A 16,641-nucleotide genomic window follows, 5' to 3' on the forward strand; every position below is an offset into this window, starting at 1 on the left:
TCATGCTAAGTTTAGGAACACTTTTGGTCTTGCTAAAAATGTGAAGAAGGAAGAAGAACCAAAAGTCAAGCCTCTTGTCCAAACTAAGTGAATTAAGGATAACAATAAAATAGCTATTAATCCTCTTCCCTTCTGGGCAAGAAGAGATCTGATTCATCCTTTTTCAAACAAAAAGAGACCCAAGCTTGTCTGGGTTCCCAAGACTAACTTGTGATTTCTGGTGCACGCTAAAGTGAGAGAAAACAATCAAGACTGGTATCTAGATAGTGGATGCTCAAGACATATGACTCGAGAAAGAAAAACTTCCTCTCACTGATAGCCTTCTAAGGAGGGAGTGTGTCATTTGAAAATGAGAAAAAAGGTCAGATAACAGGTATCGGTGAGGTCGGTAAGTCACTCTCTCATGTTATAGAAGATGTGTATTATGGCGTAGTCTTTAAACATAATCTCCTTAGCATTTCTCAAATGTGTGATAAAGGAAATGAGGTAAAATTCAATTCCAAAATTTGCACTGTCACTAAGCTTGATACTGATGAAATTGTGTTAAAAGGTAAGAGACACAAAATATCCATTATGTCTCTTCCTCAGAGTGAGCACACATGCTTAAGTGTAGTGGAGGATGACCCATTGTTATGCATAGAAAACTGGGTCATGCTAGTCTTTCTCAACTCAACAAGTTGGCAGCAAAGGACCTGGTCCTTGGACTACCAAAAGTTGAGTTCACCTCAGATAAGGTATGTGTTTCCTGTGTCAGAGGGAAACATGTAATGTCATCTTTTAAATCTAAAAAGGTTATCAACACCTTCAAACCCCTGGACCTCCGTCACATGGACCTATGTGGACCAATGAGAGTAAGGAACATGGGAGGCAAGAGGTATGTATTTGTCATTGTAGATGACTTTTATAGGTACACATGGACCCCCTTTTTGGCATCTAAAGATGAAACTTTTGAGGGTTTCTGGGCTGTAATATTTTGAGTATAAGAACAGACCATGGAACTGAGTTTGAAAATTCTAAATTCCTTGAGTTCTGTAACACACATGTCATTGATCATAAATTCTTTGAACCTAGAACTCCACATCAAAATGGTGTTGTGAAAAGAAAGAATAGATATCTTAGAAGACATGGGGAGGACCATGCTGATTGCTAGTGGACTGCCTAAGAGCTTTTGGGCTAAGGCATTCGATATTGCTTGTTACTTGCTAAACAGATGCATGGTCAGACCCATTCTTGATAAAACTCCCTATGAGTTACTTCGAGGAAAAAAGTCCAACATCACTCACCTGATAGCATTTGGGTGAAAATGTTTTGTGCACAATAATGGCAAAGAAACTCTAGGTAAGATTGATGACAGAAGTGATGAGGGAATTTTCTTGGGTTACTCACCACATAGTAAAGCCTATAAAGTTTTTAATAAAAGAACTATGTGCATAGAAGAAAATGTTCATGTTATTTTTGATGAATCTAACAATATGGCTGAGAAAGGTCTATTGGATGAAGACTATGACATAGGACTCACCGATGAAGGAGATTCTAAAGAACTTGAACCTCAATATGAAGATGGATCAGGAGATCCTAAGGAAGTTGAGAGTGAACATGAGGAACAAGAAGAAGAGAGAACTACTCTGACTGCTAACCAGACTAATGAAGTTCTACCTACTCACACTGTTCCTTAGGGTCACTCCTTGGGTGAACTATCTTTGGGGATGTATATTAGAACGTGGAAACATCAAAGTTCACACCCCCTTGAGAATACCATCTCTGATCCTAATGTTGTAGTGCAAACCAGGTCATCTCTGAGAAATCTATGTGCACTCAAATCATTCTTCTCACAGGTTGAACCTAAGAATATAAAGGAAGCTCTAGAGAATTTAAATTGGATTATAGCCATGTAATAGGAGCTAAATCAGTTTGAAAAAGGCAAGGTATGGCACTTGGTACAAAGACCCAAGACCAGAACTGCCATATGTACTAGATGGGTGTTGAGAAACAAGCTGGGCGGACAAGGAAATATTACAGGGAATAAGGCCAGACTTGTGGTTCAGTGATACAATCAAGAAGAAAGCATTGATATGATGGGATATTTGCGCATGTAGGTAGAATAGAAGTTATAAGGATGCTAACAACTTTTGCTGCACACATAGATTAGACCATGAAAACATCAAAGTTTACACCCCCTTGAGAACATCATCTCTGATCCTAATGCTGGAGTGCAAACTAGGTCATCTCTAAGAAATCTATGTGCACTTACAACATTCCTTTCACATGTTGAACCTAATAATATAAAGGAAGATCTAAAGGATCCATATTGGATTATAGCCATGTAAGAGAAGCTAAATCAGTTTGAAAGAAGCAAGGTCTGGCACTTGGTACAAAGTCCCAAGAATAGAACTGTCATAGATACCAGATGGGTGTTCAGAAATAAACTGGATGAACAAGAAAAATATCACAAAGAACAAGGCCAGACATGTGGTTCAGGGATACAATCAAGAAGAAGGCATTGAATATGATGAGACATTTGCACATGTAGCCAGAATAGAAGCTATAAGGATGCTAATAGCTTCTGCTGCACAGATGAAGTTCACCCTGTATCAAATGGATGTAAAGAGTGCATTCTTGAATGGTTACCTGAAGGAGGAAGTGATTGTTAAACAACCTCTTGGATTTGAGAGTGAAGAATTTCCTGACTATGTGTTCAAGTTAGACAAAGCCCTGTATGGACTGAAACAAGCCCCAAGAGCATGGTATGAAAGACTCAAAATTCCTCTTAACTAATAACTTTATAAGAGGAAAGGTGGAAAACACATTGTTCCTGAGGAGTAAAGGCAAAAATGTTCTGATTGTACAAGTGTATGTGGATGATATTATCTTTGGAGATACTAATGAAGCAATGTGCAAAGAATTTGCCGAGATGATGGAATGAGTTTGAAATGAGCATGTTGGGTGAATTGAACTTCTTCTTGGGGTCAAAAATCAAGCAAATACCTACTGGAACCATTACACATCAGTAAAAATACATCAAGGAACTGCTGAAGAAATTTCACATAGACTCTTATAAGTCCATAGACACTCCCGTTGCCATTGCAACCTTGATGAAAAAAATGTTGAACATAAGTTATATAGAGGAATAATTGAGTCATTGTTGCATCTCACAGCAAGCAGACCTAATATTTTATTCAATGTAGGACTGTGTGTAAGATTTCAGGCAAATCTCAAAGAGTCTCATCTGAAGGTTGTCAAGAGGATACTCAGATATATTAAAGGTACTCCCGATATATGTCTATGGTATCCTAGAGGGTATAGCTTTGATCAAGTTAGTTATGATGATGCTGACTATGCAGGTTTTCATGTTGACAGGAAAAGCACTTCAGGAACAACACATTTTCTTGGTTCATGCCTGGTGTCCTGGGAACAAAAAAGCAGAACTCAGTGGCTTTATCTGCAGCTGAAGTTGAATATGTGGCAGCAACATCTTGTTGTGCTCAGTTGCTGCAGATAAGACAACAACTAAGGAACTATGGTATTTTTGTTGGTTGTGTTCCTATTTTCTGTGACAACACTAGTTCCATAAAAATTGCTAAAAATCTCTGTCAACATAATAGAACCAAGCACGTTGACATTAGACATCAGTTTCTCAGAGACAATATTGAAAAGGGGAATATCTCAATTAACTTTTGTAAAACTGAAGACCAAATTGCTAATAATTTTACTAAAGCTCTGAGTGTGGATCACTTTGAAAGGAATAGACTGGAACTGGGTCTTATTAATACTTCCAACTAGGTTGAACCCCAATGATTGGCTAGAAAATATAATTAGATGTATATGGTGTGCTTGTTTTGAGCACACACTTGCCTAGAAAAGTCTAGATGATAACTATGTCTTATGATACTAACCTACAGTGTTGAAGCTTTATTGTAGAAATGAGTGATGAGTCACTAAGGATTTGGTTCTTTGACTCAAGTACATGCCATCTTGTCTTAATTCATTGGGGCTTAATATCTAAAATTACTACTATACTCAGACTTTCTAATCCTGTTAACATCACTCCTAATTTTCATCCAGTCAAGACTAAGGGGGAATCCTAGAGCAATTAGAGTTTAATTACTCCTAAAATTCTAACAGTCAAAAGTAACCGTTATTAGAGTCTCGTTAGAACTCAAATTTGGTTACTCCATTTCTTCAATCAAATCAGGAGTTACTTCTTTAAAGGCCCCTTATGATCTGTCTCTAAGACCTCACTGTTCCTCTCAAACCCTAAGCAAGAATCAAGAAATATTCTCTCATTCTCTTCCTCGATTTCATTCTCTCATCACCATGCCTAAATCCAGCCAAACTTCTTCTAAAGAAAAATCATCATCCAAGACTGAAGCCAAACCCAAGAACATGAAGCCCAAACCAAGGAAAATTGCAAAATCGTCAAGTGAACTTGCACCTACAATTGCTCCTTCTCCACTTATATCCTCTATTATACATGTACCATCGTCCCATATTCCTGTTGTACACACTATTCCCACTTCTACTGGACCCTCACTTCCAAAACCACCTGCCCATGCACATGTGTCTGCCTCGAAAAATACCTCTAAGTCCACTAAAATCAAGGCTACTCCAAGAAAATCTGTTAAAAGTGATAATGTGGTGATTGATGTTACTGCTAAGGTGGATACAATAGTCAAGGAAACTGTGGTCCAGGGGGAATCAGTGTCAACTATTATAAGTCGGGTAAAATTAACTCCATCAAAGTTAGATGTTCTGGTTTCTTCTATTGATGTTGCACCCTTAGATATGTTTCCACCCACAAGTGATAAACCACGAGTGGAGGAACCTACTATAGAAACGAACATAGCAACTCAAGAGAAAAGGATAGAAACCACTAATGTTATGCCTATGGTTGAGGAGGAAGGTGATAAAGAACCATTAAATAAGGAGGCTTCTGATGGTATCTCTTTTAGGTGAATTGAGGATGAGGATGATGATGAAGGCGAGGAAGAAGGAAGAGTGGTGGCTATTCACGAGGAGCATCAGGCTCAGTACATGGCTAATGATACTGATGAGAAAAAAAGTGAGAATAAGGGGGAATCTGGTGAGCAGAAGGAGAGTGAGGCAGAAGAAAAGTTAGATGAACGGGTGGGTGATTATGGAGAGGAAAAAAAGGATAGCGGGGAAGAAGGTGATTCTGAGAGTGAAGGTGAGGAAGAAGAAAATTAGAATGTGCATGGGGAATCTGAAGGCTCTATAGCTATTGGAAACACTGTCATAACCCCTTCAAAAGAAGTAAGTGGAGAGAAAAGGACTGAAGAAACTGGGCCCTTTTTAACTCCTTTCACCGGAGATGAGGAGGTAAGTAGTGATGAGGATAATTTACCCATGTCTGCAGAAGGAAAGAAAAGCAAGAAGGCCCCTCTGCAGACTACAAAGTCAGTTATCCCTGCAAGAAAAGAAGTGGATCCTCCTTCTAGGACTCCTCTCACAAGGAGTAAAATAAAGGTTGTTGATGAACAAATCATTAAGGAGTCCAGAGGTGCCAAGAATCCAAGGAAGCAATATCTAATTGTTGAACCTGTTGTTGAGTTGGATGCAAAAGATGAGTCTGATTCTACTTTGCAAGAAAAGACATCAGCACAAAAGAGAAAGGCTGTCAAATCTACCAAGGCAGCTACCCTATCTAAATGGGCCAGTAAAGGAAAGAAAAGGAAGGGTATGCCTCTTGTGGTTGATAAGCTCACTGAGTTCAAGAACAGAAAAGTGCTGAATGGAAAAATTCTAGCAAACACTAATGAGAAAGGGATGGCTCAATTAGTTGAAAAACTTGAGCTACAGGGATGGAGACACATGTTTGTCAAGGCTTTCCCTCTTGTGTGTGTGCCTGATGTGGTGAAATTCTATGTAAACTTCCAATTTGATGAAAAAGTGGTCAAGAGTAATATAAGGGGACTTGAGATGGAGTTTGATATTGAAGAGCTTGGGATGTTTCTGAATATTCCCTCCTTAGGTTTTGACAATTACTTGAAGAAAAAGTGGCCAGCTATAGACAATGATGTGGACACAGAAATTGTAGTTACAAGGAAGTTCTCTTAGAAGTTTGAATTGGATTCTCCCCAGAAGGTGTATAAGACTAACATGACTCCCTTTCAAAATCTACTGTTTCACTTAGGGGTGTTTAAAACCGAACCGAAATCGAAAACCGAACCGAAACCGAAGCTTAATGGCTTATTGGTATCGGGTTAACGGTTTAACGGACGGGGAACGGATTGAATTTTTTTTATTAACGGCTTATCGGTTTGGGGGCAGATTATTCAATTTTCTTAACGGATAATCTGTTAACCCGTTAAGAAGATATATATATATATATATATATATATATATATATATATATATATATATATATATTAAATATCAAAAACCCTTCTACTTCTTCCAATACTCTATCTCTAAGTTCTAACGCCTAATTCCTAAATAATCAAAACCCTAATGCCTAAACTTCAGCCAGCAGCCAGCAGCAGAATTATGGTTCTCTTTATTCGACCATAATTCAATCAACTTCAGTAGAAATTCAAACAGCACTCCAGCAGCCACCCACAATACTCTATCTCGTCGACTTCCAGCACTCTATCTTAGTACCCTAGTATGAAGAGCAAGCTCATATTTTTGCTTTTTAAAATTGTAAATATGGCTCCAGCACAGCCTTTGTGTTAATTATTAATATATTGTTACCTTTCTAAGAGAAATGAACAAGAAACAAAGGGAAGGACCGCACATTTATTGTAATTTTGCTTCGTTTGTGCTATGAATATATTAATAAAAGCTTAGATACCATTATATTTAATGAGCTAAACTACTGAAATTGTTCCTTTGCATCTAAACCCAGGCAATCATATAGTTATCTCAATGAAATTTGATATCCTTGTATGATCCATGTTATAGCTAGCAAGAGTTACAGTGGCATATCCATTAGAACTACTTTTTCCTTAATTACATCATATCATAGTCTGCTTTGGGATGTAATGTAGACTACAATGTATTCTATTTTTTCACTCTACACCACATCACACACTACATCATTCTTATGTAGGCGTTAACAGACATGTATGTCTGGACTCAATGTGTAATTTTCTATACTGAATTTATATGCTAGGCGGTCAACAAACAATTAACACACGCAATATAGATTGAATTAGGCCGATAAACCGCCCGATAAGAGCTAAACCGATACAAATCCGCCCGATATCTTATCGGGTGGCTAGCGGATTAATAGATTTAAAAGCCGATAACCGTTAAGCCAAATCGTTAAGAGTAATTAACCGCCCAATCCGCCCGATAAGCAGCCCTAGTTTCACTTTATGAACTCCTGCATTTTTTAGAGATATGAGAAGGCACGAGGCTACTCTATTGGACATGGCTATGATGGAATTACTTGACACTGGTAGAACTATCAATCTCCCTAGCTTGATGATTCAGCACATGGCAAGGGTTGTAGATACTTCCAAGCCTAAGCATGATCTGCCTTATGGCTTCATGTTAACTGAGCTTTCGATAAGCTCAATATTGCCTTGCGTTAGCTTAAGTTTGGAAACCACAATGATGTTTTGGATGTTGTTACCCTCAAGCAATGTGGCTATGAGGAGATCAAGGCTAGGGGGCCAACAGATTCTGCTATACTGCCTAGTAATAGCAAGGCAGCAAAGCTCACTAAGAGATTGGAGTTAGCTCTTGAGGAGAATGCCAAGCTTAGAGAAGATAATGATGAATTGAGAAAAGAAACCAGACGGCTTAGGGTGGAGCTTAGAAGGGACAGAGAAGCTAATGCCCAACATATTTTCACCCTTATGAAAGCATTGACCCCATCTTCCTCTCACCCATGAACCTAGTCCTTCCCCCAATGTCCTTAGCTTATTGTGTTATCCCAGTGATGATTTAGTTCTTGTTTCCTTTGTTCTAGTTCTGAGTAAGTTGCAAGATGTTTAGTTTATTTTGCTCCAATGTTTTGTGTCAAGGCCCTAGGCTTACTTTGGCACTGTTAAATGACTTCTCTTATAATGTTTTAATGCTTCACACATGGTTATATCATCATCTTAGTTTGTTTTCTTTGATAATTCTTGAGCTTGTGTTGTAGCCTAAATGGTCATGAATCTTTCATTAACTGTGCTTTGTATGTCTAACATCTTTTTGTTATTTTTAATGATGCCAAAGGGGAAAGATAGAGTTGGGGGTGTTGGTATTGATGTAATGGTGTACCTATTCTGGTCATAGTATGATGATATGAGGTGATTGGTAATTACCTGGTTCTAATATGGTCATCATCAAAAAGGGAGAATTTGTTGAATATTGAGATTTGGATGATTAACAAAGTTTGCTTCAGATGAAATGCTCTAAGAACCAGGTTCTCAATGTAGCTGCTTAACTGCTCTAAGAACCAGCTCCTCAAGGTTGATGATTGTACGTATTTGCAAGACAGTAACTTTATCTCAAAGTTATCCAGGTCCGCGTTTGTTGGAAGAAGACTGCTAACATGATAAGGATTGTTGATTAACAGGATACACTCGCATAAGTGAGAGACAAGAGTCCCAAGTGTCACGACCCAATTCCTTTTATAGGCCATGATGGAGCCCAACGTCGTTGCTAGGCAAGCTAACAGTGAACTAGCCATATATTTATTCCTTTTTAATAATTTCAAAGTAGTTGATTTTTATTTATTAAGTAAATAAAAAGTGGAAAACTTAATAAAGTAAAGCGTAAACAAATAAAAGAGCAAATATGATGAAATAAATACTCAAAAGTCATAAAGTGTCTACTAGCATGTTTCCAAGACCCGGTGTCACAAGTGTATGAGCAACTAGTAGAATATACAAAACACCTAAGCTACTGACTGAAAGTGAGATAAACAGAAAGTAAATACAAAAGAGAGACACCGCGGGTGCTGCAAAACAGACTTAGAGAGCAGCTCACCACTAAGCCTCAGGATAACGGGGGTGCGCGCCTGAATGGACACCAGATGCACCTACCTCATATCCTGCACGATTAGTGAAGAAGTGTAGCGTGATTACATAAATATCATGTACCCAGTAAGTATCCAGTCTAACCTCGAAGAAGTAGTGATGAGGGATCGACATCGACACTTACTATGGGCCAACAAATAAAATAAAGAAATTCTAAATAGGCATGGAATATGTGAATACTAATAATAACACAATAACAATTAGTGAATAAATAATTCTTTAACAGATAGTAAATTCCAAAGTCTCCAACTAACACTTACTAGTTCCAAATTAATTTTGGTCATTAAACAGATTATAACCTCTCAAGCCATAAAATAATATCAAGTGTAATCAGGCTTCGAATATTATCACGCACGATTTATGCAGAGGTCGTATGGACCGATCCAAAATACTGTGTGCACTATCGAGGGTCGAACGACACAAACCATAAATGCATCTATTATACTGCCGACGCGAACGGCCTGCTCCCATGAGAGTAGAGAAGTATACCTCGCTCGCGGAAGTACTTTCGATGCTAGAGGACATGGATTTCTCAGATTTATTATGTATTTCCTCAATTCTTCCCAAAAATAAGAAATCTAAATTTAAAATTTGCCACTTTAAAATCCCTAGCCTCAGCTCTATTCAAAATAATTAATATGCATAAGAAAAATAATGGTACAATTAAGGCATGATGTGGATTTAAGACTGCCCAGACATATCATGGAATATAGCTACGCACGGACTCTCGTTACCTAGTACGTACGTATCTCCCCGCACAAGTAATACACAACAAGATACACCTAAGGGGATGAGTTCCCTCTTACAAAGTTTTGCAAGAGACGTACCTCGTTCTCAAGCTCACTTCCGGTCCACAAATCCGCTCTAAATACTCAACTTGGTTCCAAACAACCCGAAACTAGCCAAATATTATATAAATTAATTAATATACACCCACAAGTTCATAATTTAACTATTAGAGTAATTACCCAATCCAAATTGGAAGATCCCTAATATTCACCCTGGATCCTACGTGCCCGGATTCCGAAACTTTTCGAAGATAATTATTTTCCATAATCTCACGAAAGCAAATATATAATTTTCACCCAATTCCATAATAATTTTTGTTGTTAAATCTCATTTTTATCAAAACTTAGGTTTTTCCACTAAATCCACAATTTCTACAATTTATATGTTAAGAATCTACCCAAAATGCATGTATTAAACTCATCTTATATAGAAATTACTTACCTCAAAGTGGTAGGTAAAAACCCCTCTTCAAAGAGCTCTAAAATCGTCCAAGAAGTGAAAGAAATGAACCAAAATAGCCTAAGTCTCGACATTAAATGAACCTCACTGCCTTCAGAGGTTTTCACACCTGCAATCGCACTATCGCACTTGCGGCTCCGCTTCTGCGGAATAAATCATCACAGGTGAGGACCATGCCCAGGTCTTCCATTTTCGCATATGTGGGCCAAGCCTTGCTCTTACGGAGAAAGCGTCGCACCTGCGAACCAAGGCTGGCTGGTCCCCTTCCGCTTCTGCGATCGCCTTCTTTGCACCTGCGAGTTCGCAGGTGTGGTTCCTGCTCCACTTCTGCGACCACTGGCTAGTCCACACAGGACGCTTCTACGGGCAATAGCTTGCTTCTACGAGCTCGCACCTGCGGTAGGTTCTTCCCATGTGAGATTGCATCAGAACCCCTGTTGCTCCATCCCTCCTTCCAAGCTCAACCATCTTCCGCACCTCGTCCGAATAGCACGGAGGCCCCCTAGGCCTCGCCCAAACATACCAACAAGTTAGAAATCATGAGACGAACTTGATCGACCCCTCGGAACACGTAAAACAACATCAAAACTAAGAATTGCACCCCAAACCAAATCAAATTAACTCATGAACTTCAAGTTCTTCCAACTTGCTCCGAACGTGCCGAATCATACATAGACTACACGGAATGACACCAAATTTTGTGTGCAAGTCATAAATCACTATACGGGACTATTCCCAGGCTCTAAATCCCAAACGGACCTCGATAACACCAAAACCTACATCAAACCAAATATAAAAAACTCGAAAACCTTTAATGCGCCAACATTCAACATTAAGCGCCGAAACGTTCCCAGGTCATCCAAAACCGGATTCGAACATACGCCCAAGTCCAAAATCATCATACGAACCTATTGGGACTGACAAATCCTCGTTCCGAGGTAGTTTACTCAAAATGTTGACTCAAGTCAAACTAACCATTTTAATCTAATATTAAGGAACTAAGTGTTCCGATTTCAACCCGAACCCTTCCAAACCCAAACTAACCATCCTCGCAAGTCATAAAATAGTAAAAGCACATACGGGGAGTATTATTTAGGGAAACAGGGATTTAGAAAGAAAAACGACCAGTCAGGTCGTTACATTCTCCACCTTTTAAACAAACGTTCGTCCTCTAACGGGTCTAGAATTGTACCAGAGTGCCGAATAAGTGTGGGTATATGCTCCGCATGTGATCCTCGGTCTCCCAAGTTACCTCCTCAAGTGGTTGACCTTTTCACTGAACCTTTACCGCAAAAATCTTGTTGGACCTCAACCGGCGAACATGTCTGTCAACAATGGCAACTGGCCCCTCCTCATAACGCATGCTCTCATCTAGTTGAATCATGATGTAATCTAACACATGCGACCTGTTGGCATGATACTTCTGGAGCATAGACACATGGAAAATCGGATGAAGCCCCGATAGACTGGGAGGCAAAGCAAGCTCATAAGCAACCTCCCCAACTCATCTCAACACCTCAAATGGACCTATAAACCTTGGGCTCAACTTGCCCTTCTTCCCGAACCTCATGATTCCCTTCATCGACGAGACTTTCAAGAGAACCCTCTCGCCCACCATAAATGATAAGTCACGCACCTTTCGATCCACGTAACTCTTTTGTCTGGACTGTGCTGTACAAAGTTGCTCTTGAATCATCTTCACTTTCTCCAAGGAATCCTTCAATAAATCAGTACCATATAACCTAATCTCGTCGGGCTCAAACCATCTGATGAGAGAACGAAATCACCGACCATACAAAGCCTCAAATGGATCCATCTCAATACTGGACTGATAACTCTTGTTATAAGCAAACTCGGCCAAAGGCAAGAATCGATCCCACTGCCCTCTGAAGTCAATCACACATGCTCTTAGCATATCCTCCAAGATATGAATTATTCGCTCCGACTGCCCATCGGTCTACGGATGAAAGGATGTGTTGAGCTCTACCCGGGTCCCCAACTCACTCTATACTGCCCTCCAGAAATGTGAAGTAAATTGAGGGCCTCTATCTGATATGATGGAAACAGGCACACCATGCAACCGAACAATCTCCTGAATGTAAATCTGGGCCAATCTCTCTGAAGGATACGTGGTCAGAACCGGAATGAAGTGTGCCGACTTGGTCAAACTATTGACAATGACCCAAACTACATCAAACTTCCTTAAGGTCTGCGGCAACCCAACTACGAAGTTTATAGTAATGCGCTCCCATTTCCACTCAGGTATAACCATATGTTGGAGTAGGCCACCTGGCCTCTGATGCTCATACTTAACCTGCTGTCTTTTTAGGCACCTCGCTACATACTCAACTATGTCCTTCTTCATCCGCCTCCACCAATAATACTGCCTCAGGTCGCGATACATCTTCATAGCACTTGGATGAATAAAATACTGAGAATTGTGCACCTCCTCTAGAATCTTCACCCTCAACCCATCAATATTAGGGACACATAGACGACCTTGGAGTAGCACGACACCATCCTCACCGATAGAAACCTCCTTGGCACCACCATATAATATCGTCTCTTTGAGAACCAACAAGTGCGGATCGTCATACTGACGAGCCTTAATCTTCTCGAATAATGAAGACTGAGCGACTACACATGCAAGAACTCGGCTGGGCTCTGAGATATCCAACCTCACAAGTCTGTTAGCCAAGGACTGAATGTCCAAAGGTAATGGCCTCTCCTCTGCTGAAATGACCATACTCTCAGCCTTTCTGCTCAAGGCATCCGCAACCATATTTGCCTTGACTGGATGATGAAGGATGGTAACATCATAATCTTTTAGTAACTCAAGCCACTTGTGCTACCTCAGATTGAGATCCATCTTCTTGAACAAATGTTGCAAGCTGCGATGATCGGTGTAAACCTCACAGGACACCCCATAAAGATAATTCCTCTAGATCTTGAGAGCATGAACTATCACAACCAACTCCAAATCATGTAGGGGTAATTCTTATCATGGGGCTTCGGCTTACATGAAGCATATACAATAACTCACCCCTCTTGCATCAATACACAGCCCAAGCCAACGCGTGAAGCATCGCAATACATAGTATACATCCCTGAATCGGAAGTCAACACTAACATCGGTGTTGTAGTCAATGCGGTTTTGAGCTTTTGAAAGCTCACCTCACAATCATCGGACCATCGGAACGGAGGACCCTTCTGGGTCAATTTAGTCAAAGGTGCTGCAATAGATGAGAAGCCCTCCACCAACCGTTGATAATGACCTGCTAACCCCAAGAAGCTCCTGATCTCGGTCGCTGTGGTAGGAAGAGGCCAACTCTGAACTGCCTCGATCTTCCTGGGATCTACCTTAATACCCTCGCCTATTACAACATGCCCCAAGAATCTAACCAGAACTCACACTTGGAGAACTTAGCATATAGCTTTTGTTCCCACAAGGTCTAAAGCACCACTCTCAAATGTTGTCCGTGCTCCTCCATGCTACATGAGTAGATCAATATGCCATCAATGAAGATATTGACAAATGAGTCAATATATGGCCTGAACACCTGGTTCATCAAATCCATAAACATCGTTGGGGCATTAGTCAAGCCGTAGGACATTACTAGAAACTCATAATGGTCATATCTAGTTCGGAAAGCCGTCTTCGGAACATTTGAATCACGAATCTTTAGTTGATAATACCCCGATCTCAAGTCGATCTTAGAGAACACCCTGCAACTGGTTAAACAAATCATCAATACGCAGCAACGGTACTTGTTCTTAATGGTAGCTTTGTTTAACGAGCGATAATCAATACACATCCGCATAGTCCAATATTTCTTCTTTACGAACAACACTGGTGCACTCCCAAGGCGACGCACACGGCCTGACAAACCCCTTTGCTAGAAATTCCTCAAGTTGTTCTTTCAACTCCTTCGGATCTATACGGTACGGTGGAATAGAGACAGGCTGGGAAACCTGGAGCCAAATCAATACAGAAATTGATATTACGATCTGGTGGCATGCCTGGTAGATCGGAAGGAAACACATCGGAGAACTCCTGGACCACAGGCACTGAATCAATCATCAGAGTCTATATAGTAGTATCCCGAACATAAGCTAGATAATCCAAAAAATCCTTCCCGACCATGTGTCGGGCCTTCAGAAAAGTGATAAACCGACTAGATGCACTGACAGACTAACCCTTCCACTCCAATCTAGGCAACTCTGGCATCGCCAAGGTAACAGTCTTGACATGGCAATCAAGGACAACATGATATGGAGACAACCAGTCCATGCCCAAGATGACCTCAAAGTCGGTCATATCAAGAAATAGAAGATCCGCTCTAGTCTCATAACCACAAAAAGTCATGATACAGAACCGATAGATCAGATCCACAACAATAGAATCGCCCACTGACGTGGACATATATACAGGAGAACCCAAGGACTCACGAGGAACACCAAAAAAATGAACAAGCAGAGATGAATCCTATGAATATGTAGAACCTGGATCAAATAGTAATGAAGCATCCCTACCGCAGACAGAAATAATACATGTGATCACGGCATCTGAGGCTACTAATCTAGTATGGATAGAAAAGTATAGAACCTAGCTGGAGCGCCACCTGACTGGCCTCCACCTCTAGGACAACCTCTACCCATCTGCCCTCCGCCTCTGGGCGGCCGAATTGCTAGTGCAAAAGTTAGTGCTGTAATCATAGGCTGATGACCCTGATGTACTACCTTGCCCCAAAGTCTAGGACAAAATCTCTTCATGTGTCCAGGATCCCCACACTCAAAACAACCCCTCAGAATGGTGGACTGTTGACCTAAAGTCTGACCCTGATGGCCTAAATACCCACTGGAGGAACCCTGAATAGCTGGCGGGCGGTAGAAGCTATCTGAAATAACGCTAAAATAGGGCCGCACTGGAGCACCCCGAGGAGGCGGCGATGTTGGATATGTGGGCATACTAGACTGACCCCTCACGAACTGACTTCTGCCCCCAGACTGAGCACCACTGAACTGTCCAGAATACCGAAACCGCTTGTCTCTCGACGTCTGCTCTCGTCTCCACTGACGAACACCCTTGATCCTCCGAGCTATCTCCACAACTAGCTTGTAAGAAGTCCCCATCTCGATCTCTCGAGCCTTAGTGGCTTGGATACCAGAGTGTAAACCCGCAACAAACTTTCACACTCTTTCTGCATCGGTGGGAAGTATCATAAGTGCATGGCGAGACAACTCAGAGAATCTCGCCTCATAGTCGGTCACCGACATCTGACCCTGCTGAAGCTGCTCAAACTGAAATCACAGTTCTTCCCTCTGAGAAGGTAGAATATATCTATCCAAAAAGAGGCGTGTGAACTGGTCCCATGTCAAGTGAGGAGAACCTGCCGGCCTGTCGAGAAGATAGGACTGCCACTATCTACGGGCCCTGCCCTCTAGCTGAAAGGTGGTGAAGTCCACCCTGTGGGACTCCAATATCCTAATGTTGTGCAGCCTGTCCCTATAACGATCAATAAAGTCCTGGGGGTCCTCATGTCGCTCACCTCCAAAGACAGGAGGATGTAGCCTGGTCCATCTATCCAAAAGCTTATGCGGCTCAGGTATAGCTGCTGCAACTAGCTCAGATTCATCCATAGGTAGTGTGCACGGGGTCTGATACACGATAGCTACATGCCCTGGAGCCTGAGCGGTAGGGGTCTATGCTCCCCCTCCCGCCTGAGATGGGTTTAGGTCTGCTGGAAATAAATCATCCTGAGTCATAGAATCCATGAACCGCAACATACGACCCATGACCTCCTGGAATCCTGGCGCAGACATGAAATTCACTTGGGCAAGCTCCGTTGCGGGCACCTCGCCCTGCTGCTCAATAACAAGATCCTACAATGGATCCACTGGTAGCACAACTGGAGAAACTCTATGATGCCCTCATCCTTTACCACGAGCTGGAGCCCTCCATCGGCCTCTGCCTCAGCCTCTAGCAATAGGGGGAGCAGCTCTTCCACAGTCGGGTGCATCTGTCGCACGCATTTTCACCATCTGTGAGAGAATAAGAGAAATATACTTATCACAACATCAACTGCACGATATGAGATAAAAGAAAAGTAGTTTCCTAACACCCTATAGCCTCTCGAAGATAAGTACAGACGTCTCCACACCGATCTACAAGACTCTATGAGGTCTGCTCATAACTTGTGAGACCTACGTGAACCTAGTGCTCTGATACCATGTTGTCACAACCCAATTCCTCCTATAGGCCGTGATGGCACCCAACGTCGTTTCTAGGCAAGCCAACGATGAAGTATCCATATATTTATTCATTTTTAATAATTTTAAAGTAGTTGATTTTTATTTATTAAGTAAATAAAAAGTGAAAAATTTAATAAAGTAAAGCGTA

The 16,641-nt window shown here is 41.1% G+C and overlaps 2 protein-coding genes across 2 annotated transcripts; both read left to right on the forward strand.

The window, feature by feature from the left end:
- The first annotated feature begins 2,430 nt into the window (after positions 1–2,430).
- On the forward strand, positions 2,431–3,780 carry LOC138901215 (uncharacterized). The gene is made up of 3 exons (XM_070188961.1): positions 2,431–2,744; positions 3,233–3,263; positions 3,358–3,780. Exons 1-3 carry the CDS (start codon positions 2,431–2,433, stop codon positions 3,778–3,780), a joined length of 768 nt encoding a protein of 255 aa, XP_070045062.1.
- A 534-nt stretch (positions 3,781–4,314) lies between these two features.
- On the forward strand, positions 4,315–6,075 carry LOC104107486 (uncharacterized). The gene is made up of 3 exons (XM_009616310.1): positions 4,315–4,936; positions 4,979–5,185; positions 5,228–6,075. The coding sequence occupies exons 1-3, from the start codon at positions 4,315–4,317 to the stop codon at positions 6,073–6,075; spliced, it is 1,677 nt and encodes a 558-aa protein (XP_009614605.1).
- The last annotated feature ends 10,566 nt before the right edge of the window (positions 6,076–16,641 follow it).

This window comes from Nicotiana tomentosiformis, chromosome 11, assembly GCF_000390325.3.
Source record: "Nicotiana tomentosiformis chromosome 11, ASM39032v3, whole genome shotgun sequence".
Classification (NCBI taxonomy): Eukaryota; Viridiplantae; Streptophyta; class Magnoliopsida; order Solanales; family Solanaceae; genus Nicotiana; species Nicotiana tomentosiformis.